The following is an 18,223-nucleotide window of genomic DNA, read 5'->3' as shown; positions in this document are numbered from 1 at the left end:
CCGGGGGACAGGCCACCGGGTGACCCTCAAAGTCAGACCCTTGGGGAAGGGCTCGGCTGAACAGCCTCTCCTGGAAAATTTGGTTTCTGGTTGACTGTGGGGATTCGTGGGCCCTTGGCCAAGCAGACCCTATGCTCCCAGCCCTGCTCTGCTGACATTCTCCTGACACCAGAGTCAGCTTCCCAGGAGCCAACATGGACGATGAGCTTTTATTAGGAACATGAGCTATTTCATCTCCAGCTGTTTTGGAGACAGCATTATGCAATTTCAATTTCAAAATTTTAAAATACTCTCTCAGTCAAAAGGATATTAAAGGCCTTGGAACTGTGAAGGAAGTTTCTGCTGAGCTACCGAGGACTTACAGTAGGACATTTGCCTGCTGTAACACACAGGAGGACAGGTAGAGTCCTTAACGTCTACATTCTCTGGACATTTCTGGTGTGTGTGTGTGTGTGTGTTGTATGTGTCTGTGTGTCAGTGTGCGTGATGATAAATGTGGATGTGTGTGATGGTATATGTGGGTGTGTGTGATGGCATACGTGTGTGCATGTGTGTGTGATGGCATGTGTGTGTGCATGCGGGGCATGTGTGTCTATGTGAGGGTATGCGTGTGTGAGACAGTATATGTGTGTGCATGTGTGTGCGTGTGAGTATGTGTGTGATGGTGTGTGTGTGCATGTGGGGGTGGGGGTGTATGTGAGGGGCTGTGTGTGTATGTGAGGGTGAATGTGTGGTATAGTGCATAGCATGTGTTCTGCAGGACTGGCCTCCCCAAGCTGTTCAGAAAAGGTCCTCCCGAGACAGGTCACACTGGCAGTTCACGAATAACTTCTACCGCGCCCTTGACTACTGAAAAGAATGAAAATTGGGGTACAACCCAGTTTTAGGGTTATTTCCAGATATGACCTTTCTATCAGAGAAACCTGCCTCTGCTGCAGGGCAAACATGAAACTATACAGCACCTGGCCATTTTGCCCTGTGACTCCCTTCTCTCTGCTGGAAGCCTGAAGCGCCTCTACCATTCATTAGCTCGGGACACATATCCTTACTTTGCTCCATTTACTTCAGAATTTAAATCCACATAGGCCCCTATATGTAATTACATTTGTTCTTTACTTCAACTAATCTCTCTGCTGTTATTTGATTACTTGTAGCTCCAGGAGAGTCCAGAGGGATGGGAACTTTCCTCTCTGCCCTGAAGTTGTATAACTTGCATGAATTGGGGTAAGTAGACAGCAGAGGACACAACAATTTAAAATACAGCAAGATCTCTGAAATTAAAAGGCAGTAAGAAAATCACTGGGTCTAAAAATATTTTGTTCTGGGCCACCACTGGTGGCGCAGCAGTTGAGCGCTTGGCTGCGAAGCTGCCTGCAGCCTCTGCAGTGCTGGTTCGATCCCCGGCCACCGGGTGAGGGTCCCACATGGCGCGCAGACCTCTCCTGCCGCCCGCCGCTCCCCTCAGCAGTGTACTTCGGTCCTTCTGCCTGCTCTGCTCCCCGCTCTGGCTCTGGTGAATTCTCTCACCCTCCCGCGCTTCTGACTGTACCCAGTGCTTGTATAAATAAATAAATAAATCTTAAAAAAAGACGAGATCTAATAAATAAATAAATAAAAACATTTTGTTCTAGCATTTCAGATTATTTCCACAGGTTCAAGATAGCAAAAGAAAATCAAGAAGGGGCTTAGAAAAAATGGATATCTGCTCACTCAGAAAATAATCGTCAAGCAATCTTTCACAGAATCCACTTTCATGCTAGCAAGGAAGTGTCAAAGGCTGAAGCAAAAAGACTTCCTGTAGTCACGGGAGGAGGTTTGCTTGTTGCTTCTCTACTGACAGGAAATAAAGGGGGGCATGAGGATGGAAAAGCATTTTAAGTAGTCACTTTGCATAAAAGGAGTGTGCAATTCAGAGGAAAAGGGAAAATTATGTTAGCAATTAATGCCTCTTTATGAAATGATAAGGCAATTAGTGGAAACTTTAACACCAGCCACTAGCATTTTCTGAAGTGGCAGCCCCAGGGGGCCGAGGAGGGGAAAGGCTGAGAGGCAGATTCACCAAGACACTGGAGCTAAGAGGAGTCAAGAGGAGCTCACACAGGCGGTCACTGTCTCTAAAAATACACGTCTCCATTCCTCCCGACATCAAACGCAAGGCCTTCCACGCCCAAACAGACAAGCGTGTGTCACAGGAAGCCACAGGACTGGCCGGGCTTATATGCCTGACTCATCAGACGATGCCCCTCAACGGCTTCTGAAGTCTTCAGGGGACCTGCTCTCATGACCCCTTCCACCTGGGGCTGGGGAAATGTCTGCTCAGCAGACTCCATGGGGAATCACAAGCAACAGGTTCCTGGGCCTCGGGCGGGGGCCGCCTTAGACATGAGCCCTGGTGGGGGCGGAGGCGGGGGTGGCTTGGCCTCAGCTAAGTCCTTATATCAGGCACCACTCTCCCTCCTCTGGGTGCCCAGGAAGCCTCCGTTCCTGGACCCAGGCCTCCCTGCGCACACCTGCATGCTCACCCACGTGCCCTGCTGGTTCCGCCATCAGGGCTGCTTTATTCAGCCCTGCTACATGTTCCGCTTGCTGCAGGGTCTTGGGATGCTGCAGCTCTAATAAGCTCCCAGGGTCAGCTGATGCTCCTGGGCTGGCACCTCACTTTGCGAAGCCAGGGCTTGGTGATGGAGGCTGGGGGTGGGGTGGGGGCGGAGCTTGCACATCATTCCTGAGGTTTCCTGCAACCCCTGCTTGACAAGCCTGCATCCACAGCCCTGGCTTCTGCACAGGGTGCATCTTGCAGGGTCACCTTCACGGCACCAGTTTTTCCCTTGAGCGCCCCCCCACAACACAAAGTGCAACCTTCATTCTTTACTTCAACAATGGCAGGAATACAAAATAGCAGTCTTTCCTTCTGGTTTTCTATTTTGTAAATCACTTCACCTTCCTTAATTTGACGACTAGGAACATCTTGCAGAAAAATCGAAAACCACAAGTTATTGCACATCACCCCTGGCTTCCTGGCTCGTTCGAGGCAAGAGAGTCCAGTTTTCTTGGAGGGGAACATGCGGTGGGCAGGATAGGAGGCAGAGCGCCTGGGGCTGTCAGATTCTGGTGCTGTCCATTAAAATCTGAATCTTGGGCTCCTTGTTTGAAAATGAAAGTGCTGCATCCCTCTTTATTTTATTTTTTGAAAGATTTATTTATGCATACAAGAACTGGGGTATAGCCCAGAGGTGTGGAGGGTGAGAGGATTCACCAGAGACAGAGCGGGGAACAGAACAGGCAGATCTACTGAAATACACTGCTGAGGGGAGCAGTGGGGAGCCAGGAGAGGTCTGCTGTGCCATGGGGGTAGCTCCCTGGCTGGGGATCAAACTCGTGCTGCAGTGACTACAGATAGCTTCATAGGTTGCCTCTTAACCCCTTGCGCTACCAGGGGACCTCCCTGGTGGCGCAGTGGGTTGAGCACTGCGCTGTGAAGCTGTCCGCAGCCACTGCAGCACGGGTTCAATTCCCGGCCAGCCAGGGAGATTCCCGCATGGCGCAGCAGGCCTCTCCTGTCTCGTCCGCTGCTCCCCTCAGCAGTGTCTGTTCTGCTCCCTGCTCTGTCTCTGGTGAATCCTCTCACCTTCCTGTGCCTCTGATCTGTATCCCAGATCTTGTATAAAATAAATAAATCTTTATTAAAAAAAACAAAGATTGCTCAGAATAAAATGAACTCAAGTATGAGGATCTGCTTGTGAGCTCAATATCTGAAGAAAGGTAAGCTAACGCGAAGGCTTTCCTGACTTACTATTCTCTCTGTTTCATCTCTGGCTCCTAAAACACTGAAATAATAAAAAAAGAGTGCTTCCACTTATTATGGAACATTAATCAATCTGAGATAATTTAAAACATAAGAGGAATTCTAGTAAAAAGATTCACTTTCTTACTCTCATCCACTCTACTACCTTGTCAAAGAAAGAGGCTGGTGTATGGTATAAAGTGGGCTTCAAAATATCCCCAAATTATGTAGTTAGCATTGTGCTGTATTTTCTTTTCAAATTTGATTCCTATGCATAATTCCCCCCCCCCATAGGCGGTATCCTGCTGAGTATGAAATTTCTTGTCCTGCTCTCTTTTCTCTGTTATATCATGAGCACTTTTTACAAGCATAATCTTATAAAGGGCAGTTTTTCATTGCTTCTTCCTCAAGTATTTATAGATCAAAGGAAAACTAAAAAGCATTATTGCATCTGTAAATCTCAAGAACATTATAAAATTATGGTATTTCCATGCTTGACACATCTCAAAAATATGGTATTGGTGAAATATGAAAAATGAACAGGGGTAAAATTATGTAATGAGCAAATAAATGAAAGACTTCCTTACAAAGGTCAGGTTCTCCTGGTCTTCCGAGAGAAATCTCTGGATGTCCATTACTGGGTTGAAATCTCAGAGCTGCCACTTACTGTTCTGATAACTTAGACAAGCATGCTGAACTCTGACCTATCCCCCATCTGTAAAACAGACTTAAACCCAGAACCTCTCTCCTGGTTTGTGGTAAGAATAACATGCAATTCTAAGTCAAAGTGCGCAACTATTTATAATAGTGAATATATGGACATAACCTAAGTGCCCCGGAGCAGATGAGTAGATCAAGAAGATTTGGTCTATAAATACAATGGAATGCTACTTGGCAATCAAAAAGATAAACTCATGCCATGTGTGGCAACATGGATGGAGCTGGAAGGGATCATTACGCTAAGTGAAATAAGTCAGAAGGAAAAAAGATAAATATTGGATCCAACTAATACGTGGAATACAGAGAAACCAAACAAAGGATCAGCATTAAAAGACCAGCATTAAAACCAGAACTTGAAAACTGGCCATAGATCTGAGGCATCCAGAGAGGAGGGAGAAAGGCGATAATAGGGTGGGGAGAGAGCACCATGGAATACGGGAGGACTAAGCCGCTCCGGTGGTGGGTTTGCTGTGGAGACGACACCTCAAGGGAAGAGTCTGGACTTCTAAAACACGAACAAGGAGGTAAACCAAAAGCACTTCAATAAAAATTAATAAGCAACATTCATTCATTATAGGTATTTACCACTTCAGATTAGAAAATGTATATAAAAACATTTATGTCCTTATACTTAATCATTTGTATATACTAATAAAGTAATAGTAAAGAAATTTAAAAGTCAAAGTGCTTAGAAGAGTCTTTGATCTGTAGTAAGTACTCAACAAATGTGACCATTATTTCAAAATGCATTTAGTATTTCACAACAACGGGCCTCAAAGTGTGGTTCCTGGCAACATCTGGGAACACAGAAATAAGAATTCCTGAGACTGGCAAATTTGCCATAGCCTCAAATTCCAAAAGAATTAGACTCCATTTCCAATTTTATGAGAATAACTTAGAAGTCAGGATTTTCAACTAACAGAAGAATGGGGAAAAGGAAAAGAATAAGCATGGATTTTTTTTTTTGCAGGACACTCTGCTAAACATACTGTCTCTGCCTCTGGCATAACAATTTTCTGTCACAAGCAAGGGTTATTCAAATGCAAAACTTAACTCGCACTCATTTCAACACTTTTATCAATCTAACAATTAGCTCATTTAACCAAAGACGACTATTCTTAATAATATTCTTAGTATATCACAGTAAGGGATGCTGTACACATAAAGAGATTTATTATAATAATTTTTCCCCTGATCTTAATTTCAAAGATTAATCATTGTCGTTAATGCTGCTGCTTCTATTTTCCCAACACTTTCTGGATGCTAAGAAATCCAGGAATCTGGCAGTTGAGCAACTTTATTCTATATCCTCCCTCATTACTCAATGATACTCTACTTGAGACATATATGCTTAATGAAGAGAAATGTAGGTAATCTATTTCTTGTTGTCTTGATAGTTATTTTTTTATAAAGAATCTCTCCCTAACCAGGATGGCTGGAAATGCTCAGACCAAGGCATTCAGTTTTGTAGAGATCCCTAACAATTCATAGCCTGTTGCTTTTCACGACAAAATCTCATAAATAAATTTCAATTGTTTTCTACCAGGCAATATAAATTTTCACCTGGCTGTCTACAAAACTCATTAAAGTCAATCAGCAATGACCATAGGTAATTCTTACAGAAATGATATGTAGCATGTACACTCATTTTCAAAAAGTCCTTAAGTTACTGTTGTTAATTAAAATTACTACTATTGCTACTACTTGCTTCCCAGATACGTGGTCCATGCACCAAGTCCATTCATCCTGCAGGAGGGAAATGCTCCTTGGTGTCCTATGTTCAGACTAGGGGCTGGTTTTGAATATAAAAATGTCTGGGTTCCTGTGAGATTCCGCAAATATTTCATCTGTTTGAAGATTGCAGGTTACTCTGGCTGACCACAGAAATAAGTCCACATCTGGGTTCTTATTCATTCCCAGTAGCTGGTACTTGGGTATGAGTTTGCTTTCTCAGACCAAGGTTCAACCAATGGCCTTGCCTTATTGGTTCACATTGGTATGTCTTTTCCACCCTTTTGGAAGCTCTGAGTTCTAAGCCCCAGTGATGCACTGGGCTTCTATCATCTGTTCTAACTGTCATCTATCAGAGGCTCAGTTCAGTCACTCGTGCTGCTGGTATTCAAGGGCCCACTAGCACAGGTCCAGGGCCTAGGTGATCGAGGCATTTGTTCAGTTGCAGAAAATGCCTTGAAGAAACACAGATACACCCAGCAAGCCATGGATCACTTCTTTGGACTGGGGAAGCCACAGTACCATGTCCAGCTGGGCTATTGCATCAGTATCCCCAGGGGAAAAAAAGACTCAAAATTTAAAAAAAAAATGATTTTACTATTTTACTTATTCATTATTTAAAATGCTTTTAACTATCATTCCAGATTTTTGTTCATTTTCTGAGTAAATCCTCAGGATGATGATTCTGAGTATTACCTTGGTGTAGGTAAAAAAGAAATGATTGGTAACGACAGTTGTCCACCTGTCACTGCTACATAGCGGCATATCAGGATTTTGGTGTTAACCTTAACAACTTCCATTCACATCCTACCTTACCATTTAAAAATGCCTTTGCACACATTATCTAAATAATGAGAAAATCTTAAAATGATTATGTATTTAATAATAAACTTGAAGGTATATAATCCAGTCGAGTTAGTCTAACTATGCCTTTGAAAGGACATGAAGAGGTCACTATGCAACTCTTAACTCAAGTAATTTATCAATAAATTTACAAAAAGAGAGGCATCAATTCTTTGTGAATCAAGGCGCTGTGTCTCTGCTGAATGAATGAATGAATGAGTGTATGAGATATCACATTTATTCCTGTCGTAACAGAGAACTTCAAAATCCAAGTTCCTATGATTTGTCCTTGTTTAGTTGATGCCATCAGCCCAACCATACGACAACGGGCCAGACTTTCTCTGATTTAGGAACAAGATAAGGTCAGCTTTAAACATGAATCCTAGAAGGATGCCATTAGCTTCCACATTCCCTCAAAGACCCCCAAGGCTTTAAATGACTGCTTACAATTCTAATGTTTAGGTAATGTCCAGGATTTTCTCTATGCCCACCTTCATCTTGCTGGCAAAGTCCTTTCTGCTGTTAGGCTACAAAGGCTTCAATAGAGCTTATTGATAGGAGGGCACAGATGCCCAAAATGAGAGTGACCGTGAGCACATGTCCACCTACGGGCAAGTATGTTTCCTGGTGAGGAGACTGTGTCCTGAACAGTGGAATGTTTCAGTTTGTCATGGTTATCTTACCACCTCCACATTAGTCACATGTTCATTTAAGATCATCGCTTTACTGCAGGGTTCTCTGGCATGGAATGGTGACAGAGTATTTGACTTCAGATTTGCTGGTATCATCATAATCACATACTACATAAAAGAAAGAGGCAAGGCATTTCCTCTCTACTTGTGCATGTGACAATTGACTCAATTTTAATATTTATAGAAATGAATTAAGAGGACCCATACACATATATAGACTATTTGCTCAGTGACAAACACCACGCTAATTGTCGTGAATACACTTTCCAGTTGAACCCTTACAATGAACTTCTAAGAGAAACAGTATTCTCCCCAATTCACAAATAGAAAAATGGGGATTCTAGAGGGTCAATTTCCCAAAGTCTTGCAATTAGCAGGAGGCAGACCTGGGCTTCAACTGGCCCCAAGCTCCACTATCTTAAGCTTCACCCTCCCCTGCCTACTTAGATTGGAGCTTTGGAATGTGCCACACTTTTAACATGGGCAACACGTGAGTCCCAAGAGACAGAATGAAGCTTCTCACATCAACTGAGGAATGTCAAAATGTCCACAAGTCCTAAACAGGTGGACACCATCGTTCACTCATTAGAGAGAGGTTAATTGCTAAATTTTGAGCAAAGCTGGCAGTCAATTCCTTGGACAGATCCTTTCATTAAAATCTTGCTGAGAGTTACATTCTCATATAAGTGCATATGACTAAGCAACAATGTGTGACAATTTTTTAAACTTCCTCGGCTCTTGAGGTACTAAACAAACAGATGTTTAAGAAGGCTGGGGCTTATGAATACAGCTTTACTGTCAACAAATTAGGCAACATCTTTGCTGCCTGCTGCTAACACAGCTATCTCTTAAATTCAAAATTCTGTGATAGCTTCTCCTGGATGAAAGGGAATCAGAATACATTCACATATCATGGCAGAAAGAAATCAAAGTTTCCCTGTTGAATTGGTACTGTCTGGTGGAAGCTGAGCTCACCCACAGTGTCAGATTAGCCTTCTGAGTGCTTAATTGTTTTTTGAAATAAATAATCATTTTGCATTCTTCGCCATCTCCTTAGATACAAGTTAAGTCTCCAGATCCTTCCACTCTAATTTTGAAGCCACTATAAGTGCTCATGATCTCGGTTTAAGTTTTATGCTCAATCTCCTGGAGAAGGGCCGCCGTCTCTAGCCTGAGCTTTGTCACTGGGCTGACGTCTCAATCAATTCTCAGCAGAACCACAGCTGATCATGTCACATGAACTTGCCTCGCATGTTCTGCTGCCCAATCAAGAAAACTCTCAGGGGCCTCCCCTGGTGGCGCAGCGGTTGAGCGCTGGGTTGCGAAGCTGCCTGCAGCCCCTGCAGTGCCTGTTCGATCCCCGGCTGCTCCCCGGCCACCAGGCGAGGGTCCTACATGGCGCGCAGACCTCTCCTGCCGCCCGCTGCTCCCCTCAGACGTGTCCTTCGGTCCTTCTGCCTGCTCTGCTCCCCGCTCTGGCTCTGGTGAATTCTCTCACCCTCCCGCGCTTCTGACTACACCCAGTGCTTGTATAAATAAATAAATCTTTTAAAAAAAAGAAAAAAAAAAAGAAAACTCTCAGCCTCCAGCCTGCCTCACAAGACTGCCCCTGGAGTGGCCAAGTCTGTCCACACCCTGGTCCAGCAAGACTGGACTCCCCGTGGATTCACTGTTCCAGCCACATGGATTCAAGCCCACCTTGTATCTGACTCGCTTGTCTCACTGAGCAGAACCTCAGCAGAGCAGCACCAAATCTCATTTGTGGCTCAAGTTTAAGAAATGCCCCATATTAAGGTATCCAGACGAGACTTACTGACTTACTGCCAGCAATGAAAAGGTTGAATGAGATGAGTGAGGGCCACCAGAGCAGAGACGTGGGGTAAACCAAGGTACACACCATCTTGTCTTTTGTAGGTGAGGAAACTGAGGGCCAACTGACACTTTGAGTGCTTGGTGCCGAGACCACCACCTCTGAACACCCTTTTCCACTTCAATCATTTGAACACACTCTGTTCCTGGTGTTCGGAAAGCCACCGTCAGCTCGTGTTGACAACTCAAGTCTCACTTAAATGGGTCCGACGCTCATTGCTATTTTGCCAGTTGAAATATCACTGGTTTCCAATCTTCCCAAGTGAGCATAAACAAATAAAAATATTCGCAACTTGGTAAAAGCTTTTGGGGACTCAGCATTGAATGAAGGCAGAATGGACAGACACACAGACACACCCACAGAACCTTCTACTCTGTCATGCTTATATCCTGCAACGACCAGGGACAGTGCCCTGAGAAGACGCCCCACACCATCCCAGCACTTGGGGGTACAGAGCAAAGACAAGGAGTGAGTTCTCAGCAGAGATACTAATTTGCCTGCACTTAGTGCTTGCATTTCCCAGCATCCAGAACTATGAGAAATAAAATGATGTTTTTTATAAGTCCAGACTAAGACAATATAATGGCTGGTCTTTTATAGACATAAATTTTAGTAGAATTTTTTTATCCATTGCAATTTTGCAGGCGAATCCTGAGCAGTTACTATGGATATATTTAAAAGCAATGATAACATAAATTATTTACTCTCTTCCTCTTATTTGTGTAAGAAGGAATCTCAGCAATATAATCATACAAAGTATCTCAAAATATAATCACTGGAAGGTAGGGAGGGAAAGAGGCAGCAAGCCAGTCCAAAAATGTTTATGTCCCTACAATGAAAATATATTGGAGATATTTAGACGTTATAAGCAAAGTCATTCAACACACCAGCTAAGACTGAATAACACGTTGTGACATTTTAACATGTTTACTTGGGGAGGGAAGGAACCTGGGTTCAAAAATCAATGTCTGCTCAGTAGCTGCTGAATGTTGAGAAAGTGGATGTCCCTGTCTGAATCTTGGGGATCTCAACTGCACGATGGAAGAAGAAGACTGAACAAGAGTAAAGGGCATGATCTGGCTAGACCAGCTGATGTTACACCAGGCTTAAGGAAACTGCTCAATAAATACTACATTATTATAATTAAAAGTATCACTATCATAACCACTGTTATCACTACTGTCATTATCATCTTAAAATAAGAGTCAAGTATGAGACCAACTCAGCCACAGTTCTGCACCCAGACCACGTGAAACCCACTAGCCCCTCAAGTCCAGGTGCTGCTTTAATGTGGAAACTAACGACGATGACGCTGAAATATAATATTCTGTTCTAGCAGGTCAAGGAATACATAGTTGATACATATCACATATATATGGGGGGGGTGTTTCCCAGAATATATAGTGCTGGAAATATTTATAGATTAATAAGACTGGTGATTCTGCCCAAACTATAGCAATGAGAATAAGAACAGTAATGAAACAGGGGACACTCATTCAATCACCTATTTTTTCGGCACTGATGGAACGTACTTCTGGCTGACCACTGCTTTGGCACATACTCCAAATTCCTGCCTTGAGGACTTACGGGAGTGGAGGAAAGTGAAGAGGGACAGCACTTTTGGGGGTTGAAGAGGTTCAGCAAGTCTCACTGTGGGGGAGCAGGTAGCAGGAGCTTTATTCAAGATTGTCATTTTGCTTCAGGATTACAAGTTCAAGGAACTCAGGTCCTACGGAGATGGCTCAGCCACTCTGAAAGGACCGTGGAGCCGAGGCCAGTAGGGAAAGGCTCTGAGGCTGGAGAGGAAGGAGGATTGGGAGAAGAGTAGTAAATGTTCCTGCTATTTCTGGAGAAGAGACCTGTGGGGAAATGAACAGAAATTTGATGGTTCTGGAAGAATGGAGGTGAATCTGGAGGGCCCAGAAAGCATTCTAGAATATTCTTCCTAATTTATATAAGGAAAAATACAACAGGAAACTCTAGAGGAATAATCTCAGCATTAAAAGTGAGCTATAAGATGTTAGAAAATTGGAAAAAAATAGAGATATTGGGAAAGATGATGACACAGGGTTAAGAAAAGGAAGAACGGTATTTCCCAAAGGGACTTAAGAAAATTAAGGATATTTGCAAGGGGAGGTTTCTGCCTAGAATTTAGATTGGAAGGAAACAAAGAGAGAAACACTTTTTTTGAAAACAAACTTGGCAGTGCAAAGAAGACTCCAAAATATGTCTATAGTCCCTTTATTTTCTCCTTTCTTTACGTTCTTGTAATGAAGCAAACATTAGATTTCGAAAACATCACTGCAATGTTAATTCTGATTGCCAATTCAACAAACTAAATGTCCTGTTTGAAGAAGTCCATGGAGGAGTGATATTGTATCCACATGAGAAAAGATTATTTCCTACATGGAAACTGTCACTCTCAGACTTTAAATTAAAAACTTACTTCATGAAAAAAAAATAAAGTTTTCAACCAAAACTAGAAGTAATTTAAAAGACACAGATTCTTTTTTCTTCTGGCAAACATATACTCACTCTGGGAATAGACCTAGAATCCTGCTGATGAGTCGTTTTTACCTTTGGCTAAATGACTGTGTTTGGAAATGTGGGTATGTGTATAAATATCTACATAATTTAACAATCTTTATGTGAAAAAATTAAAAAGTAATTGTTTAATTACCAAAGGCATCTGTTTCCCAAGTGAAATATTTTGGCATATGTTGTCCTTTTGTATTAAAAAGAATACCTATAACCACCTACCTGCTTAAACATCTTATGCTGCAGGATAATGTTTGACTTTGGGAAACAACTGTGTATTTCCTTAATAAAATTCAGTGATCCTGACTTTACATAAGTAGATTTCATGCTCACAAAATATATGTGAATTCTTTTTTTAAAGATTTATTTATTTATACAAGAACTGGGTACAGGGTAGAGGCATGGGAGGGTGAGAGAATTCACCAAAGACAGAGTGGGGAACAGAATAGCAGATGGTCCAAAAACACTGTTGAGGGGAGCAGCGGGTGAGACAGGAGAGGTCTGCCGCGCCATGTGGGTGTCTCCCTGACGGGTCTGGAATCGAACCCACATTGCGGAGGCTGCAGACAGCTTCACAACGCTGCGCTCAAGCCCCTGCACCACAGGGAAGGCCCAGTATGTGAATTCTTGACTCATGTTTCTTCACTGTGAATTTAACCAGAAGTCAGCATTTTCTCTAAAACAAGTCTGACTTCTTTGTAGCTGTGAAAATGATTTTAGGCTCTATATTTAGAATTGTTGGCATTTCGACTCATAGAAGTTAGTTGATAAAGGGAGTGACCTTTGATAAAATTTAAAACATTAATTCTTATGGCATCCTACTCTCAAAAAATGGCTGACTTTAGTGGAAACTTGTTTGCAAAAAACTCAGTTCATCTGTGGGGCGGCAATCTTTCAATGTGGAGCAAGCAATTTATATATATATATATACATATGGGTATGTGTATATATATATATATATATATATATATATAATCTTTTAAAATATATATAACTCCAGACAGAAGCTTGGGGATCTATATATAAAAGTGGCAAGACTATATGTGGTTGTCCTTTTCACTGGAAATAAGAATCCTCTCCACATTCAGATACCTCCACTTCTTAAAATCAAAGCTACAGATTTTTTTCATATGTGAATCCAATGCATATAGATATGCATGAGAAATAAAATAGGCTATGCACAGTCATCTTTTGAATGAAATGTAGATGGCCGCAGAATAAAATTTACTTTATATGAAAAACTAGTAATATATAGCTATTAGTAATCTAGGGATAATACAAACCAATTGGAAAACATTGTATTGGTTTTCTTCTACTCCATAACCAATTATCATGAGATGGGCAACTTAAATCAACATCAATTTTTTTTAGCTACATTTTGTAAATTTTGTTAAGTTCATGCATGGCCTAGTTGGATTTCTTTTGTTCAGGTCTTAGAGTCAATGTGTCTGCTACTTTCTACTGGGGAGTAAAATTTGCTTCCATGTTCATTTAGTCTGTTGGTTAAATTCCATTCCTCTTGGTTCTAGGACTAAGGCCTTCTGTTCCTTGCTGGCTGTCAGTCATAGATCGATCTCAGCATCTACGAATCATGTTCTTTGCTGGCCAAAAGTAGTCACCCCAACCTTGAAAGCCAGCAAGGAGAACTTACCAGGTATCAAATCTCTCTATCTTCCGAATTTTTATTTTCTTTGTCTCTGCACTATAGACCATTGTCATCAACAACATCATCATCGACATCATCATCTATCATCACCATCACCACCACTGTATCTTCCAAGAGTCAGATCTCATCAAGAAGATAAAACCAACTGTGCTCTGAATTCAATCTCTCTCTCTCATTTCTAATTATTTCTCTGCCCTTGGGAATCAAGGGGTATAGTAGATAACTACTTTTATGTAGCAGAGAACTTCTAGAAGGGCAAGCAGAGTCAAATCCCCAATACTTTCAGTTGTAATGACTCCCACAGATGGGACACCTCACCCAATTTGGATCAGGAGGCATTTAGAAGAATGTGAGCCCTCTGTTGAGTAACTAGACCCAAAGGAAGAGATGGCCAGGTGGAAGAAGGAGGACATTTGAGGTTGAGGGAAATCAAAGACTATGGTGTATTCTGGATTTGCAGAAGTGGGCATGGGTTCTGCACAGATATGGTTCTGTATTAAGTTCTATGCAGATCAACCTCATACCACATGGCGGTGAGACTGAGGCATAAGGCAAGCAGAGTAATAGTCTCAGAGGTCTATGGAGGTTAAAACAAGGACATGAGTCCAGGCAGGTCCTCAGACCAGGGGACTCACAAGAGCAACACAGGCTTCCCAGGCTGGGGGGGACCAGATGAGTCATCAGGTTGCCAGCCCAAGACCTCATTGGCAGGCCTGGGCTGGAGGGATGGGCTTGGGGCAGTCAAGAATCAAGTGATCACAACCCTCCCACACATAGGAGTAGGAGACTAACTAGCAGAGCAACTTGACGATGACCCTAAATTAAGGATATCATCTGGGTGAATAATGTTCCTGCCTCAGATCTAAATCAGGGAGAAGGTATGGAACTCAATTTTCCTTGTAGGTAGGGAAAGCTTCCACTTTTTGGAAAGATTTGTGCTAAAAATAGAATGAGGAAAGCCACCCTGGGTTTTCAAGAGAGGAGGCCATGTTGCATAGGGGAACCGCAGCTGCAGTAGGGACACCAGTAATTCCATTCTAGAAGATGGACAACACTTACACAGCTGAATTCTAGAAACTACAACATGTGTTGGCTGTTCAGAAGAATATGTAAAGAGCTAAAGAGATGAAGATGTTTCCACTGGCAGCTACTTACATCGTACAAACTTAGACGAGGCACTGATAGCCTGCGAAGTCTCCCTTTCTCAAGTTATCAGCACTCTCATTTGCAGTTTGACTGACCACTATAAAAATTGATTGTTATAAAAGCATACTAATATTTTTTTCCAATAAGATCAACTGCTGATGTCACTACCAGGAATGAGGTATTAGGAACCAGATGTGGCAACTTCTTATCCCCCAGTAATACCAAGCATTAGTCATTTTTACCATTTCCATAAGATTATCTGATGATTATTTGGTTTTGTGGTGTCTCCCTAGTACCCTTAATAAGTATGAAACAACATGCAAACTGTCAGACTTCGTTATCTATTCCTCTTTAAAAAATGATATTCTAATTTTTAAATTTTTAAATACCCTTTTGATGTGCCCACTAGACTAGTCTACCACCCTTAATGAAGACTTGCATTTCCAGAGGTGCATTTCTGAAGCTAAACAATTAGGTTATGGCAAAAAAGAACCATGTAAACTAGTATTGGTTGTTCTCCAGTGAAATATCAGTAAACTGCTTGTATTATACAAATGAAGATTCATACATAAGAGATTTCCAAAATACAAAATAATTAAGGCTGATGAAGAATGATATTATATAGTGATACAGTAATGGGAAATCATCAGGCAGAGTCATCTGCACTCAACATTATTACTTAATACATATTTAACAAGAAATCATTTATAATGCATCATGGGCTATGAGCTAGGGATTCAAGATATAAAGAACCAAAAGGCACCATGGGATAATTTTTCTGTCCTCTTTGGTAGTTCACTGATGTATTCTATTCAAGACACATTGAACCTAAGAAAAGAAATCAACTCAACCAAATCAGATGAGGGAGGAGGGACATCTTTAAGAGTCGTAGGTCAGTTCAAAGATGCAACATCAAAGACACAACATCTGAAAGGCCGTCAGTCCTGTGGTAATTAAAGGGGTCTCTGTCAGGGACCAGACAGTGTCTCTCTGCTGGGATGCTCTCCAGCAGACCCTTTCTCCACCAGCACCCCAGCCACTGGGCCTTCACCCCAGCTCCTAGCATTGTGTGCCATAGATTTGGGGTCACCTATTTCACATTCTCAAGACCAGGAGCCCAATCTCTCACAGGCTGGCATCTGAATGCATATCCCAGGAATTAGATTCTGGTCTAATGAGAATTTGGGAATTGAAATTCACGATTCAGCATGAGCTCTTAGCTCTGCTCCTATCAGGGTTAAAGTGGCTAGGACAGCACAAGGTGCACAGAATGCGAAAATATCAGGCCAGGGATGTGAATTAAAAAGGTAATCAGATTATTATTCAAACAGATTTCAAAGCAAAATAGAGGTCAATTCAGTGGTATGTGTGAACCCACAGACTTAACATCCCAGGAGTTGTTCAGCATTAACAAAAAGCTCTTCAAATCATTATGCACAGCACATGGAATCATACACACACACACTTGGAAATAGCATGTTCTCCCTACCTATACTCACTGCCTTCAACCCATCAACCTCCTGAACACAATTCTAAGTTGACACAGTTCACTTTTCTTTTTCTTGTCTACCCTGCTTTGTTTAATGTGGATGTTTAGGCAAGTCTGTGATGAGCTCAAGAGATGACAGTGTCCTCACTTGCACTTACTGACTGCCCGAGTTCCTGGAGGCTTTACTGGATATTCTTGCACGTATCTTAAATAAGGATTTGCAATTGGAAATGATATTCCATCTAAGTGACCTAGTCTAACAAAGAGTGGCAATGTTTTCCATTGCAAGATTTACCACTGCTCTGCAGAGAAAAAGTCAATATTAAAAAATGAAAGGCAGGTGAGTCCAATAGGCACCAGTCCTGACACCTATGTGCTCTTCCAACAATAACAAATTTTGGAACAATGGAAATGATGATGTTTTATTTTATTTTATTTTATATTTTGTAGCAGCAGGCAGCTAAGAGGACACCAAACACATGGTCCTGCTTCCAGAACAGCCAGGACTGAGAATGATGCCTGCTGCATATCCATCTCTGGGGGCCACCAGCCTGGTTGTCTAGACTGGGCCACTGACAACGAGGCCACAAGGGTTGGTGGGAATCTCATGGAGGGAGCTGGTTCCCTGATATGCATGGAGGGGAAGCTGGGAAGCAGCACCTCCCTCCCCCAAGGGTGGCCCCTCCTCCATCTTTTGCATGAATTGAGAAATAAATGGCTCTTGTGTTAAGTGCAATTCAGAACACAACACAGAGCGAATGCTGGGCCACCACAGTGCGTTCCTGAAATGCAACTATGTCTTAGAGCCGCCATTACATTTCTTTCACACATGCACTTGCATTTTGGAATTTAAAAAAGTATGATCCTAAGGGGGATAATTCATTTTCCCAAGTGACTTGAGTTACTCAAATGACTACTTTTGTTTCTTTTTAAACATTTCCTAATCTCAAAGAAACCCGAACTGAACAATTATTCTACCTGTGGACTGGACATATTTTTGCACGTGGGAATTGAATGTGCAGAAGGTTTGAGGAGCACATATTTAATGGCGCCTCATACAACAGCAAAGCTGCATCTGTGTGTGCTCTCTCACGCCTCCCTTGGCCAAACCTCTAAGTCTCAATCATTTAGGGGGAAAAAAAAAAAATCAAACTGGTAGACTGTGATATGGCATCTCCTGACTTCAGCAACTTGAGTCAGTGAAAAGCCTCTCTGTGTAAAATGATGCAAAATTTGCATCCAGGGCCCATGATCATTTTGGTCAAAGAGCTGCAAGTACAAACCAGGCCATGTGGGGGCCTTTGAACATTTTAAATCGAGGTGGTGACAATTCCCGCCTAACATCTCTCGTGTTCCACGCCCACCGCCAGGCTCCTACGGGCAGGGACCAGCTCTGACTGGCAGCACCTCGCAGAAGTGAGGAGCGGCGCTCGGTACCTGATGCTGCTCATGCTGCCGGTCTCGGACCCCAGCTTGCATCGCTCCAGCTGGCTGGCTACGATCTGGCGTTCTGCCTCCAGCTCTCGGGTCAGCCTTTCGAACTGTAATTCCTGAAATAAAACCACCAGAAAGATTAATCCTATCCTCTCTCCGGAGGGCAGAATTCAGACCACAATGACGGGCTGGTCAGCGGGGGAACTGTGATTTACCACGATGCCAAGTGGAGAAGCAGGGACTGGGCGAGGACTCAACGGGGCTTGGCCATTCAGCAGATCTGAGCTGACAGCACAGCCCCGGCTTTGAG

General features: G+C 42.6%; 1 protein-coding gene across 1 annotated transcript in view; it reads right to left on the bottom strand.

Annotated features, from left to right (window-relative positions):
- CTNND2 (catenin delta 2) overlaps positions 1 to 18,223 on the bottom strand; it is a 697,357-nt gene that overhangs the window by 399,887 nt on the left and 279,247 nt on the right. The window contains exon 3 of the mRNA XM_037529421.2: positions 17,917 to 18,029. Coding sequence (XP_037385318.2) covers positions 17,917 to 18,029 — 113 coding nt within the window. The remainder of the gene's footprint in view (positions 1 to 17,916; positions 18,030 to 18,223) is intronic.

This window comes from Talpa occidentalis, unplaced genomic scaffold (genome assembly GCF_014898055.3).
Source record: "Talpa occidentalis isolate TD23 unplaced genomic scaffold, MPIMG_talOcc4v2.1 talOcc4.6, whole genome shotgun sequence".
In the NCBI taxonomy this organism is placed as follows: domain Eukaryota; kingdom Metazoa; phylum Chordata; class Mammalia; order Eulipotyphla; family Talpidae; genus Talpa; species Talpa occidentalis.
The sequence above is the reverse complement of the archived record's forward strand: the minus strand, read 5'-3'. Positions and strand labels throughout refer to the sequence as shown.